Here is a 24,980-nt window from a genome sequence, read left to right on the forward strand (position 1 = left end):
TGTCATAGTACATATATCTTTGGTCTCCCATGTACCTTGCTACAGAGCGTGACAAGCTAATGACAAGGCTTTTTTTCCTTCCTCCCCAGCCACCCCCCTTTTTCTTTTACTATCATCAGTGCACTAATATTTAGATAGATTTACTTTGAAGCAAATAGTAAATGACTAGGAAGCTGTTTCCATTTCTCATTCTCGTTCTGATTAATGAGCTGGAGGAACACTCCCCTCCCTTCCTTCTCCTTCTGTGGTTGAAAACATATTGAGCTTATGCCTCTGCTACACCATTAAAAAATAATTTTAGAACTGCATTCCCTAGCAGATGGATGGGACTTACATAACACTGACGGCTTTCCCAAAAGGGAGTAAGGATCAGCAAAGCCACCCTTCAGCAGTCATTCTAGGATGAAGGATGTAAGAGGATACAGTACCAGAGTGCTGAAACAGAATCAGAAAGCATGTGTGTGTCTCCCTCTCTCTCTCATACACACACACACAAATTATGTGCACAAGCAACAATCAGCCCATAAACAAGAAATCCCTCATTCCATATGAAGTCAAGCAAAAAGAGAAAGAGAGAGAAAATAGTAACTTTTTAGGGAATGGGAGAGAAAAGGCCTGTTCCTGCATATAGTATAATGCACACGAGGGAGAGACAACAAGGAAGAAAACCAGGAATATCATACACAGAAAAGTGCAACCATCAAAGACAGCTCAGTAAGCACCGAGAGTGGCCCAGAAACAAGACTACAGAGGCTTCTGGGCTACATGAGCTGTGAACAACAAAATTCTACGGTGTTTGATGTAACCAGTTTTCAGGAACACAAGGCTTTCAAATCAACAGGATGACCAAAACCATTGACCTCATTGCCAACTTTTCTTCCTTAAAAAGACAACCTGTGGATCTTCAACTCTGAATAACTATTCTGGTCAAAAAGGGCAACTGTATAAAAAGACAGATGACAAAGGCCCTTCAAGAACATCCTGAACTTTCCAAGAGAATGCTTAAAATACTTTTCTGAGGTAAAAAGACATCAAAATCCATTTTACACCTAAAAGCTGAAAAAAACCACAAACCCAAACCACTCTTACTAAGGCTATCACAGGCAAGGAACAGAAAACAAGGTACTTTCTGATGGATAATTGAGCAACAGCTGAGTAAAGAATGACATTAACCTGCAGAAGTTATTACCATGGCTTGCTGTGCCCATACTGAACAGTTACATTACAATGAAAGTTGTTTGTAAAACAAACTCTATTATCAGTCAGTAGATAATAACTGAGCATGATCATGGCATAAATTATTACAGAAGACTACAAGCAGAAGTCATTAAGAAAAAATCAATACTGAGAAAAAGCAGTCATATCAGTCCTCGACACAAAACAAGTCAGTAACAGGCAACAAATTTCAGATTTGAAATCTAGCAATTTGACAGACAAGTTCTTTTTCACTCAATAATTAATAAACTTGTCCTACACCAGAATGATTTTTCTCTACCAAGCAACTTTACTCTTAAGTCTGAGAAAACATGGGACTCTGGCTTTGCTGTTACACTTCATTAAGTTCAAAAAACCCAAACAAATTGCAAAGTAGCATCCCAGTTGCATTTTTAAAGCAAAATATGGATATTCGTTTATCAGCATGTTTTACTTTGCTTTATACAGCTGACCTGCAGTATTTCTCTTAGAGTCAGTTCATCATTCAATTGCACTCCTTTATGATGCCATACTGCTGTATGGCACAGTCATACACAGGTACTCAAATAGTGGTGTCACACCTTGTATAAAGACTTTTGCCATCAGCACTCATGATGATGCTCCCCAAGTCATGCAATTTCCATGGCACGCCACACATGCTGTCTCAGAGGGATAAAGAACAATCCCTGTGAAAGAGGACAAAAACTTCGTTGCGCATGAACTAACGCAGCAAAACAACATCCACTGTAATCCTGAACAGAAAGCTAAGAAGGTATTTGGGGTCAGTCCAAGAAACCAGTATTTCATCAATAAAACCTGAACTTTTCCCATGAAAAGTTCTGATTTCATGGAAGACACAATTTTCTGGATAAAAGAAATTGTGCGATTGTCCTAAATTACTTCTGTCTTTTCAGTTGGCTACAACGAGCTTCATTCCTGCTTTTTCCTCCTTCGTGACATCCCTGAGACTCCATTATGTATTAGGGGTTTCAATCTTTCCAAATAGCAATTTCCTTTCTAAGTCCAGCTTCAAAAGAAAGGGAGAGTTCGTTTCACCGACTTGCAACATCTCTCTCAGAACACAGGCAACGCAGAACACGTTCTGTGTTCTGGAGCTAAAACAGCCTATCCATTGCAGTTAAGCCTGCAGCTCTGTCAGAAATGGAAAACGAACACGACATTCACTTGCTTAAAAAACAAACAAAAAAACACCAAAAAAACCCCAACTCCAACAACAAAAAGAGCACTAAAAAACAAAACAAGCCAACTGAAACCCATACTATTCAAGCTGACTGCGGAGGCAAATAACTCAACTAAATAAAAGCCATCGGGATTTTGCAATTTTAATTTCTCTGCTCATTGAAGCTTTCTACTTTGAGGCAATTAAAACCAGGCATCAAAGACACATGAAATTGGGATTGGGTAGTGATTAATTTGAGAAAGAAATGGTCACAATTCAGTTAGACAGACACAATTCAAACATTCATGTCTTAGGAGTGGGGAGTTATTAATGCAATAAGAGCTGGGAGGCACAAGGGGAAGAGGACATGGAAGAGTATGTGCAATGCCTGTCCTCCGCAGGGTAGACATGTACCTGCCATGTGCTGCTAATGATGAGGACTCAGGAGCAGATGCAGAGCTACAATTTTTCCAGCCTATGAACAATTCCCTCTTTTTTTTCCCCTCTTAACTTTGCCACTACAAGTGTTTCTGCAGTGCAACACATGCAGAATCGAGATTTTGTGCATCTGCTGAAATTTAGCAGATTAATGCTGGCTCCCCAAACATTGCTAGGCCACTCACCTGAGGTGAAGGAGATACACAGTAACATCTCTGCTGCTACCAATTCCTTTGACTCTGAAAACCCAGACATCAACATTATTTCTTCCCATTAAGACCTGCACCCCTCTAGTAAAAATAATGCCATAAATGCAGTGCCACTCAGGCGCACTTCAATTGAATACCAATGTCACTAATGATCAGCTACAGTATCCATTTAAAGCTTGATTGTGTCCATCTGTACAGTACCACCTACTTCAGTGTTTTTTAATGTTTTTAAGAGTCATTCACATCACTTGATGAAAGCTATGCTGGAGACCAATAGCATCACTTGCTTCATTGGTGTAGCCCTTTCTGTGAAAATTCACCTCAATGAGGCCGGTTTGCAAGCTTCTAACAAACTGATGTTTGTGTCCTCTTGGCAGAGATTTTCCTGCAGAAGTGGCAGCTGAGTTGCACAAGGGAAGGTTGTCCAGTGCTCACCCTGCATTGCACCAAGCAGTACCAGACCTGGGCACATAAAATAAGCTGCTCTGTGCCTCCCCCAGCCTTTGGACCCAGAACACATGAAGAAGAACACCTGAGTCAAAGGCAAGCAGGACAGGAGCAAGAGACAGGGAGTGAAGATGAAAGGAGAAAGAGAACAAGACTTGTTGGGGAGCTGGAAAGCCTGTTTAGAAGAAAAGCCTGGAAGACAAAACTAGAAGGGAAGAGTATGTTGAGATAGAGGGAGCAAGGAACAAGTGAGCCCTGGGAATAAGTGAGAAGAGATAAAAGAGCCGATGGAAAGACAGAAATTCTGTTGGCCAAAACACCACCACACTCCCTGTTTTCAAATTATTAAGGGAAGAAGTCAGTAAAATTATAAAGGATTTTTCTTCCTTTTGTAATAGAGTACTGGCAGCAAGCAGAAAGTGAAAAGAAAGCCAGATGTTCTTGAAAAAAAATAATTAAAATTGATCGTGGTCTGATTGTTGATAAATATTGAAGCTGATAATATCTCTCATTGTTTGAGAGGGGCTGTTTTACTAGGCACTGTCAACTGCAACTGACTTGATACTGGCAATCAACATCCCCTATCTAAAACAGAAATAGTGAGAGCAGAGTCAATTCCCTTTCAAACAGTCCAGATACATGCCCCAGCCTTGACCTGGAGAAATTGCCTAAAGGAATTAAAGGAACCCAAGTTCCCAGACAACTGGCTTTAAAAAAAAAGGAAGTCAACTTGTGTCAAATGTTATCTAGCGACCTCTAAGAAATGAGAATCTGAATAGCTCATCTGGCATGAACTAATAACAAATTGCAATCATCATGGTTTTGATACGGATCTGAATTGTCAAAAGCTTTAGCCCACACTTCCCACACCATGGCCTCCTGAAAGCCAGGTGTTTTGAAAGGAAAGGAGCAGAGATACAAAAAACACTTGCTAGATTTGAGAACACTGTTCCGCTCAAACTAATACAGTATCCATACAGATCATCTCACGTTTTTATTTTCTGGTGTGGTAGTATGTTCAGCTAGATGTTCTTAGGATGTTTAACATACTAAAAAGAATCAGGTCATCCATTGCACTTAACATACTGATAGCAAGCTTCTAACTAAAGCTATCATAACATCTCCGAGAAAGCACATTGCACAGGGTAAGTTCTTCTACACTTTGTATTTTTCTTCTATTGAAGAAAGATTATTTGGCTTCTTTATTAAAAAGTATTTCAATGTAAATATTTTAATAAAATCTTCCCCTTAGTGTAATTCTGTTCTCTTACAAAGGCTTCATAATAACTGGTCACTGATCTGAATACGAGAGACAGCTGAGTTTGTCTCATTTACTCTACTGCTTGTATTCCTTGCTAGATGAAGCAGAGTCATAAAAACTTCATTGCCTTGTGAAAGATTTCAGCTTGTGCCAATCTTCTGCAGTCTTATCCTGATGCAAAGTTCATGTGCCGCTGGTTCAAATCCCAGATTAGAATAGCTTTGTCTTGTCAAAAGGAACTTTATTATGTGTCTTTGTGGCCTCAATCCATCAGCATGAATGGCGCGCCAAGCCAGGGATGATCAGGAAAAGCTCCAATTACATTCAGTAAACAAACTTCATTGCTGCTATTTCCAATAGAAAATCATATTTAGTCAGCCTGATATAGGAGGCAACAAATATCATAAGGTTATGGACTGACGTTTATAAAGAGCTGGCAACTGTACTCGGTGACTCAGAGAACTTAATGTCCATAAAGAAAAGCAGATGAACACATCTGTTACCCTTGCAAAAAAGACAGGGAAAAGGCAAATACTTCCAAACGAGATGTGGAGGGCTGTTCATTTCTGTATACAACATACCAAAATGCTACTGTGCAAGCCATGAATGTTCATGGCTTTGCTATATTGATTCATTTTAAGAACAAGCATTATTTAGCACAGTGTGTGGAAACGCCTTCTGCCACAGTGCACAAGTCAAGAAATAAGCTGTATAAAGCAGTGTATAAAACAGATCTGACAACCCTGTCTGAAACCTGTGCCTTTGGTGTTGGTGTCAACCCCAAACCATGTTTTTGCAGACTAGCTGCTGACATTAATGGTTTGCCACTGCCAGTATAAAAGAGCCCTTGAGACCGTATTTTGTTACAGGAATATAACTTCTAATGTACTAGATGTGCCATAGAAAAAAATAAAATTGCAAAGCAAACAGAGGTAGCTATCTGACAGAAAAATGACAGAAAAAAGCTTTCAGGCATTAGCAATACTATTCAATAAATATGGTATACAAGTTTTAAATTAAAAGCTCTGCAAAGTGCTTCACACTGGTGTCAAATATCGCGGTCCTCACTGCATTCCTGCAGAAGGAAAGCCTGTTCAGTACTTTCCCCGATCACTGAAAAGAACCCCAAACCTCGCTCTCTGCCACCGCAGCAAGCATCAGAATCTAAACAGTTTCTCTACCTTCACTTCTTTCAATTTTCCAGTTGGGAATTTATTGAGAATTAACTTGCAAATTCCCGTTGAACAAATCTTTGATTTCTTTTTAATATGCACAAGTAAATTGTAAGTTAGTGGTCAAGTTTATCAGAGTTCTTTTTATGCTTTCTTGAGTGGAAAACACCTGATTTACCAGCACTTGAGAATAATGGGCAGCATTTTTGGTGAGGCAGCAGTATAGACAGCGTTCTTTAAAGCGAGGGTGCAAAGCTGCCCTACTGGACTTGAACCCTGCTGTGTGAGTCACGAAACAGAACGGAGATAATTTAAGAGCAATACCCGAGAACCTGGCTTAGAATGCAGCATCAACTGCATTACCACTACACTAACACTCTTAGCAGCTGGACAGGTCAAGGACATGATTTTTGTATCTTGCAAGGTTATCAGCACCTAGTTAATAATTTCTGTCTGAATTTGAAGTGAGGAATAGTACCTTGTAAATCTTGTATAGTACTTACTATGGCAGGGTAGATTTGCCTTGGATAAGAAGGACATTATTAAATATTAGCAAGGAAAGCCCCAAGGAAATTGCGCACAATGACAAAACCACACTCTAGGGTGGGGCAGCCGCAGAGGAGGTTGCACAGAACTCAGAAGGTTTTTAAGGTCAAAAAAAAGTAGCAGATACAGAAAGCAATTGTACCGCAGGCTAGTTATAAAACTTTGCCAACAGCAGAATGACAGAGAGCTTAGCTTGAGGGGAGCAGCAAAATAACTAGAAACAAGGCTGGCAATATTAATGAGGCATGTTGCCTAGTTTCTGGAAACAAATGTTGGAAGCATTTTGGCTGTAGGAAAGCATATTTGGATGCTATGTAGCAAAGGATCCTAAACAGACTGCTTGCAATTCTGTACAGCAGAAGGGACACCTAAATGAAGTAAAGAAAGGAACGATGAAGTGTGTGTATGTGCTTGGGAAGAGGAGGCTGGGTGGTGTGTGTATGTGTGGCAGGTTGCTTGCTTGCTTGGGTTTTTGGAAACGGAAATTCATCCTGGCGTGTATACACTGATAGGAAGTGCAACATGGGCTAGCATCAACATGGGGCTGTAAAGATTAGTTTGGGATAACTTTTAAAAATTGAAGTAGAAGCCTCAGGAAAAGAGGAAAGCAAGAGATCTATAAAACAAGGGAAACAAGTTAAAGGAATGGAGGCGGGGAGCCAACCCAGACTTTGGAAAGCGAGACTAGCATAACAACCAGAAAAGAGGAGCCTGCAAATAATTCTGAAGGACACACAGCATAAAAGTTTAAGACGACAGATTTTTGTGCCCAGGATTTGGACAGTATAAAAGTTGGATTAGGTTGCTCAGAGTGGTCTGAAGAAATTGTTTCAGCCACGTAAGAAATAATGTATATTAAGGAATCTTTGATTTCAAAAGAACAAATACCCAAACTAGCCACTTTTAAGGGTGCCCCAACTCTATTACCGTGGTCAGTTTGGCATCATTCCTACAGGGGCAGATATGCCAGCCTCTGGGGCTTCAGGCATAGAAGCAGCTCCCAGATCCCAAGGTCACCAACAGGTGCTGTGATTATCTGGGAAGCCACAAAGGTCCTTGTGCCAATGCACACTGGACATCCAGCTCATCACCTTAGCCCTCCTCTGCTACAGTGTGTTCAGCATTATGGTAAAAGCAGCAGCAAAGGCTACTCCATGAGGTATCCATAAAACTGAACTCTCACCCTGAAAAATAAGTTTATTTTTCTTCCAGTGTTCCATTCTCTACACATTAAGTAACTGGCTTCTGTAGTAAGCTGAATTTTGACGTTTGACAAAAATTTTCCTCATTTGCTACTTTTATTTCAACTTAAAAATGGCTTTTTCCCCCCCTGTCCTTTTTTATAATTGTAATTGGAAGTAGACCACACAACTTTGGCCTTCTCGTTTGAATTTGAATCTGACAAACATCAGTAGAATCATAGAATCGTAGAATTAGTGAGGTTGGAAGGGACCTTTAAGATCATCAAGTCCAACCATTAACCTACCCTGATAAAAACACCACCACTTTTAAACCATGTCCCTAAGCACCTCATCTACCCTTTTCTTAAACACCTCCAGGGATGGTGAATCCACCACCTCTCTGGGCAGCCTATTCCAATGTTTAATAACCCTTTCAGTGAAAAAATGCTTCCTAATATCCAGTCTAAACCTGCCCTGACATAACTTGAACCCGTTTCCTCTTGTCCTATCACTTGTCACCAGGGAGAAGAGGTCAGCTCCCATCTCTCTAAAACCTCCTTTCAGGTAGTTGTAGAGGGTGATAAGGTCTCCCCTCTGCCTCCTCTTCTCCAGGCTAAACAACCCCAGATCCCTCAGTCATTCCTCATAAGGTTTGTCCTCCAGACCCTTCACCAGCTTTGTAGCCCTTCTCTGGACACGCTCCAACACCTCAATGTCCTTCTTGTAGTGAGGGGCCCAAAACTGAACACAGTACTCGAGGTGAGGCCTCACCAGTGCTGAGTACAGCGGGATGATTACTTCCCTAGTCCTGCTCACCACACTATTCCTGATGCAGGCCAGGATGGTGTTGGCCTTCTTGGCTGCCTGGGCACACTGCTGGCTCATGCTCAGCCGGCTGTCCACCAACACCCCCAGGTCCTTTTCTGCCGGGCAGCTTTCGAGCCACTCCGCCCCCAGTCTGTAGCGCTGCATGGGGTTGTTGTGACCCAAGTGCAGGACCCGACACTTGGCCTTGTTGAACATCATACCATTGGCCTCAGCCCATCTGTCCAGCCTGTCCAGATCCCTCTGCAGAGCCAATCTACCCTCAAGCAGATCAACACGCCCCCCCAGTTTAGTGTCGTCTGCGAACTTACTGAGGGTGCATTCGATCCCCTCATCCAGATCATTGATAAAGATATTAAAGAGAATGGGCCCCAGCACTGATCCCTGGGGGACACCACTTGTGACTGGACAACAACTGGATTTAACTCCATTTACCACCACTCTCTGGGTACGGCCAGAAGACAGCAATGCCACCTAATAATTGATAACATGTATTAGAAGACAAGAAAAAACACTTTTCCTCCCCACTACTGCCCCAAACTGATTTACAGTTTGATTGTGACTGTAATGCACTGCTAAAAAAATAAAACTAACTGCAGTTACTCATTACTGAACTTAGGTTGGTCGGCTTTGGTTGGTTAAAGAGGTCCTACAATATTGTTGCTTCACAATACAATATACCACAATAGCAAGTGGCACTCAAAATTCAGTTTCTGGTAATATTAATATATCATTCTTTGAAATAAATAGTTCACTTCTATATACATGTCTGTAAGAGGAAATAAACTGCTACAGTCCAATCTCAATTGACAATACAGTAAATCCTTCTGGAGCAGTTTGAAGCTAGTGCTTTGTTGTACTTAAGGTTACATGCAAAAATAAGACACACTCTAAAGCAAACCAACGCTGCACAAAATCTACAAAAAGGATCCAAGTTTATCTCAAGAAATAATATAGTACTTCACCAGCAATAAAACCACTATTAAGTTTAAAGCAGAAATGTATAGACACGTACCTACCTCTAGTGCTGAACTGACAACTTGATCTACATAATCTAGTGCTCATGTGGAATGGGAAAACAATCTTTCCCCACCTGCAGACATTTGTATATCAGGTTCATACTGTTTCATAAAGCTTTGAAGGGCTCCATTTCACTTTACACATTCTGAAGGGGTTTGATTTAAATCTCCTCATCCACTGAAAACAAACTAGCAATGAACTCCTCAAGGTGCCACAACTAACAGAGTTACAGTCTTCTTCAGATCTAGACTTGAGATACTGAAAGAACCAAGGTTTTCTTAGATGGCGATGAAAGACTTCTTTCCAAACACAAGCATCTGCTATGAAAATAAAATAACTGATTCTTCACAGGTACCAGGAACAGTATCTTTTGAAAAGGGAATGGGGAAAAGAGACATCAACATCTTTTTTTTGATTTCTCTTTTTCTTTCTTTGCATTTAATTTGACAGACTGAAAGGGACTAAAAGTTGGCTAGTGGATAACAGCACGGGAAAAGTTGAAGTGCTAATTTTCTGTCTAGAACAATTGAAGTGTCCTCTCTAAAAGTGAGGATTAGTGGTGCCTGGCCACCAATGCAGGAGAGCTTAGTTTCTAATGCATCCATAAACCCAGATTATTTTCCTGGATTACCCGAATTTCTCAAATGTATAGTTTAGACTGAATGATTTAAACTCCTGATTCAGAATTCTCTGAGAGTAAAATGTACTGTAAATTTTTTGAGACATACTTTGATGCCTAAAAATGAGTTTAAGTGCCCATATGATGTACCACAAATACACACACTTTGGTCTTTGTTCTTCTTACATTGTAGTCCAGGCATTTGCAAAACAAAGGCTTGAAGTAAACCCTTAGTAAAGGGTTTTTCAAGGAGAAGCAGGAAAAAAAAATCCATAAAAAAGCCGAGCAAATTCATAACACCACTAACCTGAGAAAGGTACTTTTAAGGTTAAAGGTTTCCAAGAAAGTAAATTCCTTTTAAGCCCATGGTCTGTGAGACAGACTAGTAAAGCTATTAGAAACAAGAAAAAAAAAAAAAAAAAAGAACAAGAAAAGGAACAACACTAGTACAAGAACTAACCTTCAGACTTCAAGCCCCAAGGTCAAATGTGACAGATGCTAGTGATTCCTTCATTTATTTTTCCTGACATCTATCAATACAATAAATCTTGAGTGAAGTTGTCGATGCCAGAAAGGGAATAGCCTATCATGATTTGTAGTAACCTTCAAAAAAAGGTGCTCTTTCTCTGTTGGAAGTGATCTGTGCAGAGATATATATGAACCTCCTAAAGTAGTGGCTATACGTAGCAATATTTTATGGCTTCCTTGCTCACGTATGCATTTTCAGATCTCAGTTTTTATTTGAGAGACACCTTTTACTAAACATATTTACACGGAAGTCTTCAGATGAATCTCAAGCTTGGTTAAGGCTCTAGACTAGTCTAGAGGTCCTACTCATGGCTCAAAATCCACACATGGCTTGCAAAGTAATTTTATGTGGTTTGTATAGGTATGCTTAAGGGATTCTACAGTTCACATCCCCAAAGTGCGGAGTGACAAAACACATCATGCTGATCTGTCAGTGCCACAGCCTCAGCCTCCCTTTGCCTCTAAAATGTTGCAAGGATTTGTAGGAAGAGACAAAGTCCTATTAACATAAAGCAATTACAAACTAAAAAGACAGAAAAAATACCTAAGAGAAACTACCCTGCTTTTTTCTATAGAGAAAAAGTAGCAACAGGACAGAATAGGTGGTGTGCCCAGCTCATGCAGGAAATGTGGGATAGATGTCGGAATTGAACTCAATCCAGCAGTTCAAATCTTATCTTTTGAATACACATCTGAACATGGCTGGCATCCTCATATTCCTGCTGAAGTAGCTGATCTAAGGATCTTCCCTGCCTCCCCTCTTCAGGAAGGCCTCAATTACCTTCAGTCATGTGAACAATACTAAGATCCACTTGTTACATTATTATTTTGGGGGGCAAGAGTATATTATGGAATTAGTGATGAGGGAGGTCTCCAATGAAAGACCTAATTGAAATTATGCTGTCATTTGCTATGGGCTTATTAAAAAGTTTGGTTTGATATATAGTATATAATATTGCAACTTACTTGCAGGCAGAGATGTAAAATAATAATGGTAATTAAAATGAACAATGATATTTTTGTCCTTGCCCAACTCTTAACTTCTCCAAAATACACAGATGAAAAGAAATAAACATCAATCCTGTATTACAAACTGACCTTGTTGACAAGTTTTCGTTCATGTTTTCCCTACTCTACTCAGCACATTTACAATTTTACTAGCTTTATCATCATAAATTTAACAGATGGGAAAGCAAATAAAAGGTGAAATGAAATCAGTGGCTACAGTGACAGTCTGACAAGCCCCCAGAAATCAACATTCAAATTGTGGAAGTAACTCTGCTTTGCTAAATAACCAATATGCTACAAAAGTGTACTTGCTGCCTCCTCACCTCCAGTAACACAACAGGAAGTCTGTTAAAAAGCAGCAAGAAAGGATTGTATACAGAACCAGGGGAGCAGAAAACCAGCAAAAGAAGTACCCACATTTAGTGGCATTTGGGATAAATGAGAAAGTGCTGTGCTCCACGGCAGGAATTATAACAGCTCTTTTGCCATTACAATGGTTTGATAGCACTGCACTGATTCTCTCCCTAGATCATTTGCAGGTGCTTCTAAAACACAACAGAATTGCAAGAGATGCCAGAAGAGACTAAACATACCCAAAACCACATCTGCAAAGTCAGATCATCTAGAAACTCTATCATGCAACAAATCTAATTCTAACAGAATACAGTAATGCGTTGTTCCCCATAGGAGAGTCCTACTGATTGCTTAGGAACTAAATTAGAGAAGGACTAACCAAAGGTGTTCCAAAACCCACATACTAAAGACAGAGTAAGACCTTTCTGCTCTTTAAAAAACAAAAAAAAAAAAAAGAAGGTATACAGTTCTGTTGAACTGATAAACAAGGACATAGTTATCTTCTCAGTAGTAAGCATTGTTGCAAATATTATGTAGAAAAGTTATTATTGTATTTGGCAAAATTCTGTATAATACAAAACAAGTATCCCTTTGCTAGCCTCTGGTGTTTTATCACTCAAGAACAATTCGCAGCTATCACTTCTGGCATATTCTTCTTCGTGTTTGTTCCATATGCCCTATCCTATTGCTATGTAATGCATCTTAAATTAGCTAGCTTTCTTCCTATGCGCAATAGATCAGCTGCAGTGAAATATGTCAAGTAAGAAAATAAAACAAATATGCATCTTCCACACAATTTCTGTAATGACTAATGCCTCATTATGGAATTGGTACAACTCTAGTCCACAGGCTTGGCCTTTTTTTTTTTTTTTCCCCTAGAGAAAGAGACCAGGGAAGCAAACAGAACTCACTAGTTCTGCCTTCGAGTCTTTATCTGTGCTGAGTATCTATCGATAAAACATTTGGTATTTTGCACACAAAGGCAACATGGCTGAACCCTGGTAACAAATAAATATTAGGTGCTATGCTGTCTCTACCTGACTAATAAAATTTCATAGCTTTACATAGGGTCTACTTAAAATCAGCTCCAAGTGCTGCCAACCGAAACCTTTGCTTGCGTGGTTTCACCCTGAATGAAATAGTAATACCTGACAGCACCTACTTTTTTCTCTTGTAAATGTAGGCGAACTGTGAAGACCTTGTAAGATATTAATATATGTAATTCAGGTTATGCCATTTAAAAAGGAAAAAAAAAAAAGGGGGGTAGAAAGATACTGACACTGTGCATATTTCAAGATATGAGAAAATACACCCTGGAATTAATCTATTGCTTTAAAACCCTTCAGGTACATTTGTTTCAATAAAATATACTCTTCCTGCTATGAGCTTGATTTTAAGCAATGGCATGGACTCACTATTGCATATACCGGTCACTGGGAACTACGCACACTTTACATCTTGTTTGCAAAGCAATATATAAAGCACATAGAATTAAGTAAGTGTCACCTGTGAAACTTTAAAGTGTTTTGATTTCTAGCACAAGCTCATCACTGAGGAATTCAATTACCTTGTGCCCAGAGCTAAAATCCTTACAAAATTTTAGAAATCATTTAGTTATAGCATGGTCAAAGAATTCATTACAAAACAATACAATTCTTCACAATTTCCAAGACAAAGTAAAATATTAAACAGAACAGATTTCCACTCTAGGATTGCTAGTTCATTTAAGAACTTCATTGAATTATTCTTGACTTCCAATCAGCTATTCTTGATTCCTATTTAAAGGAAAGAAGATTTTTACAAAAGTGAGATTTGCATGTTTTGTTATCAGAGCTGCGATAATCAAATATTATTGCGCCAAAGGGCAGAGAAGCACTCAAATTCTGGAATGAAGGTTCAGGGTAAATGATAACAAACTGCTACCCTATCATCTGTGGTTGCAGTCTGTGGGCAGATACTTAACTATCCCTGTGTGACATTTATGCGTGCACAATATCAGAGCCTTTCTGCATTGCTGAGCTGGAGGAAGAGCTACTACCTCTCACAGTGAAGAGACAAGACCAGAGGGGGAAAAATGAACTAGCCAGTTGCTCCAACTGCAAAGTTTTATAGCACACAGCGTACCAAGGAGTCAGCCATACAGACCCATGAAACCCACAGGCACATCCTTACTACCATACGTGCCACAGAAATGCATTGGGAAGCAAGCCACACTTCTTGCAAATGTATGGGATAGCCAAGCTACAACCAAAACCACCTTTTTTAAAAGCACAGACCCTCTTTACTGTGGTGACAATCTCCATTTGCAATGCACAGCTGAGTAGACTGTATTGTCTCCATCAGATGGCAAAGGTAGGCATTTGCTATCATAGTTAAAGTGAACTTTCCCTTCCCTTCAAGGCTCCTTACATTTGGCACTTGCCTGTGCTCCTGGCGAGTTCTGCCTGCCCACAGATCCAAGCTAGAGCTCCTCCATGCAGCACAGCAAAGCATTTTACACACAGCAGTATTCCCTGCAAGCGCCAAGGAACAGCGGCATTGCCAAGGCAGGAGGCACTTTGCACAAAGCATGTTTATTAGCTGTGACATGGAGCACAGCATTTGCAAAGAGCTAAGGAAGAAGACAGCTGCTACGGCTACCCTAATTACCTTTCCCCAGACATCAACAGTAATTTACAATTTGGATGATGTTGCTGGAACTAAGTATGATCTAGATCCACACGCAAGCTCTCCTCCTCGCTTTTATAGGCCATGTGTTATATGAGAATTGTAACTATTCAAACTGTTTCTATGAGTTAGGTTATCTCCGTTAAGGTTTTTTTATTGCGCATTCTCCTTTTGCTACTGGAAAGTACAGAATTTGATGTAGACAGTAATCAGATAATCACATCTCGTTACAAGCACAAGCCAGCAGGATTTGCCGTTAGAAACTCTCTAATCTATCACATCAAAACAAAGAACATTTGAGATGCTTAGTAAAAACTATGCTTCTTAACACACATTTCACAGCAGAAGTAAAAAATAAAAATTAAAAACCCCAATATATACAACGGGTAGAACATTAGCCTCACATATATCCAAATTCTATTCTAAGTTACTCCACTACTACAGTATTTTGAAATACTTACTGTTTTCAGCTCCTGCTGTTTTCTGCTAACCAAAATTTAAAAGAATGCACAGGAAGCCTGACAAATTAAGACATCATCAACAATTAAGATTAATTACACAAAGAGGATAAAACATTTCAAACAGTTGCACCCTTGAAAGATCAAAAGCTTTCCTCCTCCAGCAGTAGCTCTGAACTGCCTTATTGACAACAGACATCATTTAGAAGAGCATAAATGCAAGACAAAACTTAAAATGTACACACAAAACTGCAAAGACTCAGTAGATATTCTAAGCCCAGTAGTATACTTGGGTAAAGAAGTAGTAAAAAGAAATCAGATAGAGTGAATTAGGCAGAAAAGCTTTAAACTTCGGATAAGTACCCACACTATGTCTGTACTTGCAAGCTCTGAGAATAAAGATAATGTCGACTTAGAGACTCACAGTTACATGCATCCAGTAGTTTGCTGATGTTTTGTATATTAAAATAAGCACCAGTCTCCAGCTTCTACAGTAATTTAGACCCAGGCAAGACAAACACCTACTCGGTGTGGTGTCCTGCTCCCCCCAGTAGCCGTGCAGCATGTATTTTGTGGCTGCATTGCTACACAATCATGCAATTCTTCTCACCTCAAGCTGCAAGTCAAATGAGAGGACGAGACTTACCCATGTTTCTCTGAACTCTCCACTGATAACATTTCACTGCTGCTTTCATCAATGGGAAGGACATGAGCAATGTATTCTCCACTCTGCCGGTAAAACTTATAAACAGCCACTTGAACTATGCATTGGTCACTGCTGCTTCTCAGCCAAGGGCTCAGGATGACAGGGCTTGGCCTCTCCGATACATTGAGAAACAGAAATGAACCTAGAACAGATGAGGCAACAAGAAAGCTTTAAGAACAGAAAAAAAAAACAACCCCAAAGCCTCACAGAGTGCAGATGAATACCTGTAATTTTTACACCACAGCTCACTCTGCAGCCCCTCCATACCTCCCAGTCAAAGATTATCTTTGCCAACTGGTTTGGAAAGCTTGCCCATTTTGTATTAAACTCACTACAGTCTTTCCAAGCAGGCAACATTTCAACTCACCTTTGGATGGTCCAAAACAAAGATGACATTTTGATTTAATTCCCAGAAGAAAAGTCATAAAGTAGGAAGGACAACCAACAGTAACAATAAAACTCAATCAACCGAGAGACTTCCAAAGTTTAGCCCAGACAGGTGATTAAGGAGTTTTAGGTTTAGATTCTTGCTTTCATGTAACTATTTTTCCTGGACTTCATCCCCATCTCTGTAACCTCTCAGGTGTGGTCCACACCCAAACATTATGGCCTTGGTTCAGTGGGATCCTAATTTGACAGCTCTGATATATATAGTATATTTCTATTTTTAAAATAATACTTTATTTCTCTCACCCAAATAAAGAACACAAATACAATAGCTTTACTTTTGCTCTTCTTTAAACAGAAGAGTGCAGCATTTTTAAGTCATTAAAGTCAGAATAAAGGCCTGACATAATTTTATTTCTTCAGCAATTCATTCTAATGTATTAATTTTATATGCAGCTAATACACATTAAACATTTCATTATTACCCAGTACATTGACTTCCTTGGCCTAATTCTATTTCAATACAATCTGAGGCTTATCCAGTGGGACAGAGGTAATGCATTTTCATCACACTGTTGCTCGTTTCAGGTAAGTCAAATGACTTCCTTTTGGCAGCTGACCAGTTTACCAATTTGTCGGCACAGCAAGCCCACTGAGGTGTGTAGCTGGTAAATTAAAGGTGCAGTTAGGTAAATGAAAGGGACCAATTCTTGAAGCAAGAAAAATTGTGATATTCCACAGGTTCTAGCAAGGCTGGTCAGATAATCAGGACGACAAGATTTCATTTCCTGGAGCGCCCACTAATAAAGCCTGTCCACTAATCCTTAATACATGCAGATCTGATGAACAGTTTAATTTCATAGAGAGAACCTGAGGCTCAACACAGCTGTAACTTAAATCTCTTTTTAAGCGTGCGTGAATTTTAGCAGGAGCATCAGCTTGGTTTTGAAAATAGCAAGGTTGAATATTCAGAGGAACGATCTTCCACTTCACTAAGTATGGCTCAGCTGAGATCCAGGGTGTCTAAGAAATCCTGTGGAGGGGCCACGAATGGATCCTGCTTGCTGTCACCTCCGTATCTAAGCTGTGGACCACAAGGTACCATTCCAAGCTCCTTTGGCAGTTCACCTCTTGGTAAATTGGATCTGGTGAATTGTGCTTTGGTGATTACCATCTCTTTCCACTGAACGGAGGGTCAAGAGCTCAGATTTGAGTATCTCACTATCAAATGTAGGTTTAGAATAGGTGAATTGCACTTGTCCCCTTTGAAAAAGTCTGATTTGGTAATTGATCTCAGGTCACACACAGGGTAACAATGTAAGGGCTAAAAACGAAAACTGGATTCCTGTCAACCACCATGTTTCCCTCCCATACACACATTTATCATAAACAGCGTTTTTGATGTACTTGTCAAAAACAGTGTTCTTGACATTGGCAACATGTTAATGACATATCTAAAAATAGAAAACATTTGTAGGGAAAGAAACACACAGAAATACATAAAGTACAGCCTGCTCAGATGTCATGGTTTGTAAACAGAGAGAAGTGAAATGTAGTTGCAACATTATTTTTTTTTATAACAAGATTTCTTTATGTAAAATAACAGCCTTTAATCCAGTTACTAATGGAATGGTTTGATGAGTTTAAACAAACTCTGTTATTGTCAGTTATATATACACACGGTATTATTGCTGGTCAGTAAAAAACAAAAACCCAGCCACATGTATCATCCTTCCCTGTTTCTCCTTTTTGTTGCAAACAAAAGAGAATTACAGCACTAAATCTTGTGGCTTTAATTGTACCATCCCCATAAGAACACTGAAATCTGTGACACGAAAGGGAGCAAAGAGACTTCTACTGGTGGCAGAAAGACACTAAGCATTGTAATAATTGCTGATGGTAACTTGCCAGGTGCAAGAGCTATTTGCTCATCTTACTGCCGTGCAACAGGGAGTTCAGTTTTAAAATAACACACAAAGGTAGCCTCTCATTCCTTCTTTTCTTGCAGTGGTTCTAAATAAAGAGATCTTTCAAGGATAGTCCCTCTCATGCCTTGGCTTGGAGCCAAGTTTGAAACACCCGTGAAGTGTAGTAAACACAGCTAGCTGCTACAACAAATTTGTGAGATAGTCACTAACCTCCTTTGGTTTGGCTTTTATATTTCTACTCTCTATTTACAGGGCTCACACTTCGCAATTGTGGCTTATTACTCACCACATGGCCCGTTCTACCCACTAAATTATATTGCTAAAAGGAATACAATTTTGCTATGGCGGGGTATACCCTGCCACACTCTCCCCAGGATGCTAGGAGGAACAGCCCCACGCTATGCTGCTGTGAAGTGGTACCCAGAAAGTCACTCCGAAGGACACAGCTACTACACTGTAGTGGCCTCACCGCCAGTACACAGTTTTGTCAGAAATGCCCTCCTAGTGGGTATTTTTGGGGAGATCACCTACCTGGGCAAATACTAGAACTATGACAGATTACCTTTTTAATTTTTTTTTTTAATCTTTTTAAAATATTTGCTTTATGTTACTTTTTAAAAGGAGAGAATAAACATAACTTGGTTCTTGCTTTTAAAAGCCCAGCCATCTCATGAGTTACGTCCCTGTCTGCTGCGGTGTTCTCTTTTTGCTCTTACTGCTCATCTAATCCATAAGTGCAAAGGAAAGAACTATCAAAGCCGCATTTGACTGGTGTTATTGGAACAGTTTCCATAGTTTAAATGAGGGTACTTGCTATGAAACCACAGAAAGCACAGAGCAGAATTCAGAGATCCTTCTTGACAAACTGAGTTAGATCTGCTTATTACAGAGCAGACCAGGAAGTTCCTATAGTAACCTGGCCTGACACCTATAGCGTACATTAACATCGCACATACTCTTTTCCACGTAAGCAACAGACTCAAAACAGCAATTCAGACAAACCCAATTTCATGAATTTGCTGCCTCCAAAGCATACATAACATATCTGTCAGTCAACTGCATACATATACACACATACACAAAGCCAAAAACCCACTGACAGAGGTCCAAATCCTCTTTCATTGAAGTTGACAGGACTTATGCTACTGAAATCAATAGCGCAAAACCCCACAAAGGAATAAGTAATATGCCTGAAGTGAGAAATGATACATTTTGAACACAAATCCTCACACTCCTCCCTTCCCTCAAAGGCACAATCTCTCAGTCACTGCTTTCCACTGTTTCATGCTACGGCTTCCCACAGGATCTACACGAGCACCATTTCCAGGATTAGATCAGAGATGGCTACTTAGGAGTTAAAAGATCACATGGAGATCAATTCTCCATCCATGCTGAAGGACAGAAGTCCATACCAACGGACCTTCTGGGCAAAACTAGAAGCTATGTGTTCACTTGTATTTCCCTCCGGTGGGAGGAAATCCATGTGGCATGCTCTATCTGAGATCACTGTGTAGACCCATAAGACTCGAAGATTCCAGCTATAATTTCCTTGCACTTACTTCCTCCTATTAGCTTGGAGCTCTAATAAGGCTCTTGGGATCTTCCTGGGTGAATAACTAGAAAAAGCACTGTAGCTTCAAACAAACTTCTACTGCTATTTAGATATCAAGGGATATAAGATGAGATGAGAAGCCCCTTCACGGTACGTGCTACCAGTTCTACTGCTCAGGACTCTGAAGGATCTATTCACTTTTCAGAAAGATGTTCACCAATAAGTCATTTCAGGAGTCTTCCACTACAGGTTTTAAATTGGACTCTGGCAGCATGGCGCAATGCTGATATTAAAGAGATGCAGTTAAAATAATCACATTGTAACTAGATATACAGCCACAGACCCAGGCACTTGGCACTTCCTGGGTCCTGAGCTCATCCATCATCATCACGCAGAACCACGTGGTTGCAGTGGGAACAGCATTCAGTCTTTTACACCAAATACATTTGTGTTTGCATTTTATGACAGAAACCCTACGAGCTGATATTACTCTGTGGCATTTCAGAAACTGCTAATCTAAACTGCAAATACTTTATTCTCCACATTCCCCTTAAACTCTGGGAGAAACCTACCAATAGTACTCAGCTTCTAAACATATTTTTCCCCTACATTTTTAATACCTGCAGTCAAACACAGTGGTTTTCCTGATCCTCATGTGTTGTGTCTGATAATATCTCTGGCAACTTGCTGTCACTTCAGACAAACACACGGAAAGATATTTATGCTTAAGCACAGGGAATTGCTGCAGTTGACATAAAAGGAATATTACAAGACAAATTAATATATCCTGCATGAAAAAAAATTGCTGTTGATCCTTTGGAAGCTTGTTTACAACATTTTAACATTCATGTCACAAAAAGGGAAGGATGGCTTATCAGCTTAGTATAGCAAGATGTTTTTGAGATGATGAAGACAGCTTCAAGTTGCGCTGTTCAGAACTAATGAGGTAACAAATATTTATAAAGAAGAAAACTGATGTTAATGTACTATGTATGTAGAGATACACAGGAATAAAGCACCTGTCCAAAGAAGCTTTCAAATAAAGGGGTATAGACAAAACCAGCAATGAAGACCACTCCTGCAATCTTTGGCCCAACACCTTTGTCTGATACAAACGCATAAAACATCTAAAACACATGCCAGTGAGAACACTGTGGCAACCCTGAGGTGTTCAAAATACAGACCCATCGCTTAGCCCTAGGAACTGGGCAAACTTAGTACCCTACTGCTAGCCCCTTTAAAAGCTGGTCATCTGGTAACCACCCAATAGCTTGGAATGCAGGCTGCTAACTGCTCATACCCTAATTCCGTCCTTGTCAACCTCAGGGTAAACGCAGTAAAGAGCCAGGGCAGGTTCTTCTGCTAAACCACCTCATGATGCTCACTCAGCAAGGTCAGTGTACCCTATTGCATCCTTTGACCCTTCTGAGGTAGCAGTCTAGGAAAGATGGCTGCAGCACAAAAAAAAGACAGCAGCCTGAGAAGTTACAGTAGAAAATAACGTTCTCCAGGAAAGCGTTCACTGCAGAAAATGGCAACCAGCTCTTCTGGGACAAATACAGGGAGGCAACTCCTCAACTTGCACCTGAGGTCTCATATTTCCAGCATGAAATATTATTGTATACCTGCTTCCACACAGTCTAATAGGATCCTAAAGACATGACATCAAAGAGGGCAACGGGACATAAAAATCAGTTACAAAAGTGGCATGCATTAGAATTCATGAAGAGGGAAGTTCACATTATTTGAAAATTATATTTAGCAAGATACCCAGGCCAGTAATACACAGAGCAGACATCCAGATACCTGACACAAATTAAAGTGCCCCCATGCCAATTCAAGCAGATTTCTTCCCTAACAACTAAAGACCACAGTTTTGTTATTTTAACTTACTTTCTTGAAAAGCAAGGCTCAAAACAGAGCTAAGCTGAATTAATCTGATCACAGTTATAAAGCAGCAATTTAACAATCCTTTGCAAAACTGATAGATTGTTATTCTGAACATAAACTCCATCTTCCTACTAAAAGGATTTTATTACCTTTCACGTACAAGTTCAATACTCTACCAGATTAAATTAGAGCTGTAAAAACTATTAACAGTCAACGTCTGTTGGGGACTGTACAGTAGAAAAATTTAAATCAAGTTTTATGGTCTTTGGAGATGCTGACTGGAGAGAACATTTCCACTAGTATCACAAAACATCCCACAGAGCTGGTCTTTGGATTCTTCATTTTACACCCAACTTCCAAATTAACTATTCAAGCAAAACTCTCATAGCAGGAGCTCAGTAGTTGGTAAAAGCCGTGGAAGAACCAAGCGCTACCTGAGCGACAACATTAAGAAAAGATACTGTTATATTTTTTCTAGGCTTATTTATACGGATTTTCTAATTGTCTCATCAAGACTCCGAAATGTGCTGAACACGAAGAATGTGAATAGTGCAATGTGACCGCATAAGCACCAGAAGATTTGCAACAGGCTATACTGGCATCTGACTTAAAATTCAGGAAGGTAACAGCCTTTGAATTATTACAAAATTTGGAGCTGAACAATTCTTAACAATCTAATTATGGTAATTGGATGATATCTTGCCTCTTTTGAAGTCCATCAGAGTTCTTGCTATTAACTTAAATAGGACCAGGATTTCACTTCTAATACCCAGCAGGTACGTGAGCACGTTTCTCTAGATCATGCAAGAGCAATTCAGAAACGTTAATGAATTCATACTAACTCTTGTGGGCATGTAATACATTACACAAATGGACAAGTTAAGGCAGACATTAAACAACTGCAAACAGCATGTGGCCAAGATTGGTATCAGAGCAGAGATCTGCAATTCAAGGGTTTTTAAAATTACCTCCTGTTCAAGTATTTTTCACTTCCTAAATATAAAGAGGAATGCAAACAATCTCATCAAATCAAAATAAAGTCAAATTTTGTCCTCTCACTAAGGCATCAGGCACATTTGATTTGCCCTGTATGATTTCTCTTAAATTCAAATACTTCACTCGTATATCACCTTCTTCCTCAAACAACCAGTATTCACTGTGATCCTTGGGAACTGCAGCAGCGCTATAGAAACATAACTTAAAGTTTGGAAAGACAGGAGTTCTCCCTTTTCTCACATTCCAGTCCCAGAAATTTTCCTTATTAATTTACCTATTCTTAGACATAACCCTGAAGCCTTACACACAGAGGGAGCTCTCTCCTAGCAGTGGCCTTCACACAACTTTTTTACAGGTTTCCCCTGTTGCTTCCCTAAACTTAAGTGTAGTGTCCAAAGGAACACTATTCTAAAACTTTATTACTATTTATCAGTTATCCAATATTCCTTAGCATATCCGTATAGAAAACTGAATCCCATCATGCTACTTACTTTTGATAGACAACAATAAAATATGTTTTTCTCACAAAGCATTTTACATCCAGTTTTTCAAAAAGAAAAAGTCAGAAGGAAGAAGAAAACAATTAAAAGCTCCAGGTATTGCCTTCTGTAATGGGAGCTAGAGCCAGATGCTGTTACAGCCCAATTCCTAAATGACTCAGCAGCATTCGCTCCCAGCTGAAAAGCACTGAACTGAAAAGTAGGCAGTTAATTAAGAACTTAAAATTCAATTCTGAAATTAAAATCTTTCCTAGACAATGACAAAAGAGTGTTTAAATAATTCAGCCTTGCACAGCTGATTAACCAATACGCATCTTTTGCTGCTGACAGAGGCAAATGGCAAGTTACTTTTGAGATCTCTGTTCTGAGACTAGAGAATAGGAGAATTTTTTGTTATCATGAGCAAGACAGACAGACCGACCTAAAGGGAAAGCTAAGAGGAAGCTGGTTCTGTCAATAAACACAGAAAGGCAGAATGCCTGTTCAGTACTTCACAGTGTGTGCATTAGTTAAGGGGAAAGTGTGAAAAGAAGCCTAATGGTGTGCCTCTAGTTACCACTTTGCTCTCAAGTGTGCTTATTCAATTACACTCAGGAGGCTAAAAGCTTAAAAATTAAGAAGTCTGACAATACTCTGACGCACAAGTACCTGAACAGAAATGTGCCTGGAACAGAATGGGTATTGCAACAACTCACAGTTCAGCAACATCAGCGAGCACATTAAACGAGTAGCGAGTAGTGTGAGTTATTCCCCTGAAGAACTAGAAAAGCCACAGGAGAAGGCACATAATTAAATCTATTTGGTGTAGTCATCCTCCTTTTTCATTCTGTGCCAGGATTAAACTCATCATATACAGACTGCCATTATGTCAGCTTTAAGTGTGCAAGAGTCATAACTCAGACCATCAGAGAATCATGAAATCGGTTCACAGATAACATAAATAAATTTCACAGAGATGGTGTATTTTAATGTCTCATACATTTTAATCTGTCCTTGTCAGCCTCTCCTCTACATACATACATGTACATCCATGCACACAGTACCAGGAGACAATTAGTTGGCCAACTCTCCCCAAAAGTATTGGGAAAGGTGATGATCCTGTCCAGAGCTTGTCAAATGCCTGATAGCATAAAGCTTCTGTCATCAAAACCCTACCCATCCTGAGGTTCAGCCATCCTTCCTCCATCTCCAGTCTCCACACCACTTTCATCCCAAATCTGCCTTTCAGTAACTCAGTTATCAGTTCTACACACCAGTTTTGTCTTGCAGAGCCCTTTCCACTCACCTTTTAGCTCCAGAGCTTCTTCATATTTTCTGTGCTTTCCTAAGTCATCATTGCAGGGATGAAAAGGGAGAACAGTTGCTTGGCACACCAATTATAGGATGGAAAGAAATGCAGATGGCAGAAATGTTTTGAGGACCACTCTGCTCTCCTGTGAAAACTGTACTGGCTGCTGGTTTTCCTTCTGCTGATTCAAAAAACCCACTTGACATTCATCTATAGGAAAAAAGCAAACTTCACCCACACACCACCCGTCAAGGAGCAGACAAGTGAGGGGACAATGACCCTTTCCCCTGGGGCTGACACTGGGTTAGAGCTTCTCTGAACATTAACAGACATACTGAAAAATGGCGTGGCAATCAATGAAAGAGAACAGGAGTCCAGAAGCTTACACATAATGAATTTTCCCTGGGCCTTCAGATAACTTATAAAAAGTGTTCTCCAACAACACAGTTAAACTACACATTTAGTAACAAGTGATAGGACAAGAGGAAACGGGCTCAAGTTACACCAGGAGAGGTCTACATTGGAAATTAAGAAAAATTTCTTCACCAAAAGGGTTGTCAAGCATTGGAACAGGCTGCCCAGGGAAGTGGTAGAATCACCATACCTGAAGGTATTTGAAAGATGGG

At 39.8% G+C, this 24,980-nt stretch overlaps 1 protein-coding gene across 1 annotated transcript in view; it reads right to left on the minus strand.

Annotated features, from left to right (window-relative positions):
- ALK (ALK receptor tyrosine kinase) overlaps positions 1 to 24,980 on the minus strand; it is a gene marked incomplete at both ends in the record, with an annotated part of 320,185 nt that overhangs the window by 157,743 nt on the left and 137,462 nt on the right. Inside the window, one exon of the mRNA XM_082481002.1 lies at positions 15,754 to 15,955. Coding sequence (XP_082337128.1) covers positions 15,754 to 15,955 — 202 coding nt within the window. The remainder of the gene's footprint in view (positions 1 to 15,753; positions 15,956 to 24,980) is intronic.

This window comes from Vanellus vanellus, assembly GCF_965231255.1.
Source record: "Vanellus vanellus genome assembly, chromosome: 3".
NCBI lineage: Eukaryota > Metazoa > Chordata > Aves > Charadriiformes > Charadriidae > Vanellus > Vanellus vanellus.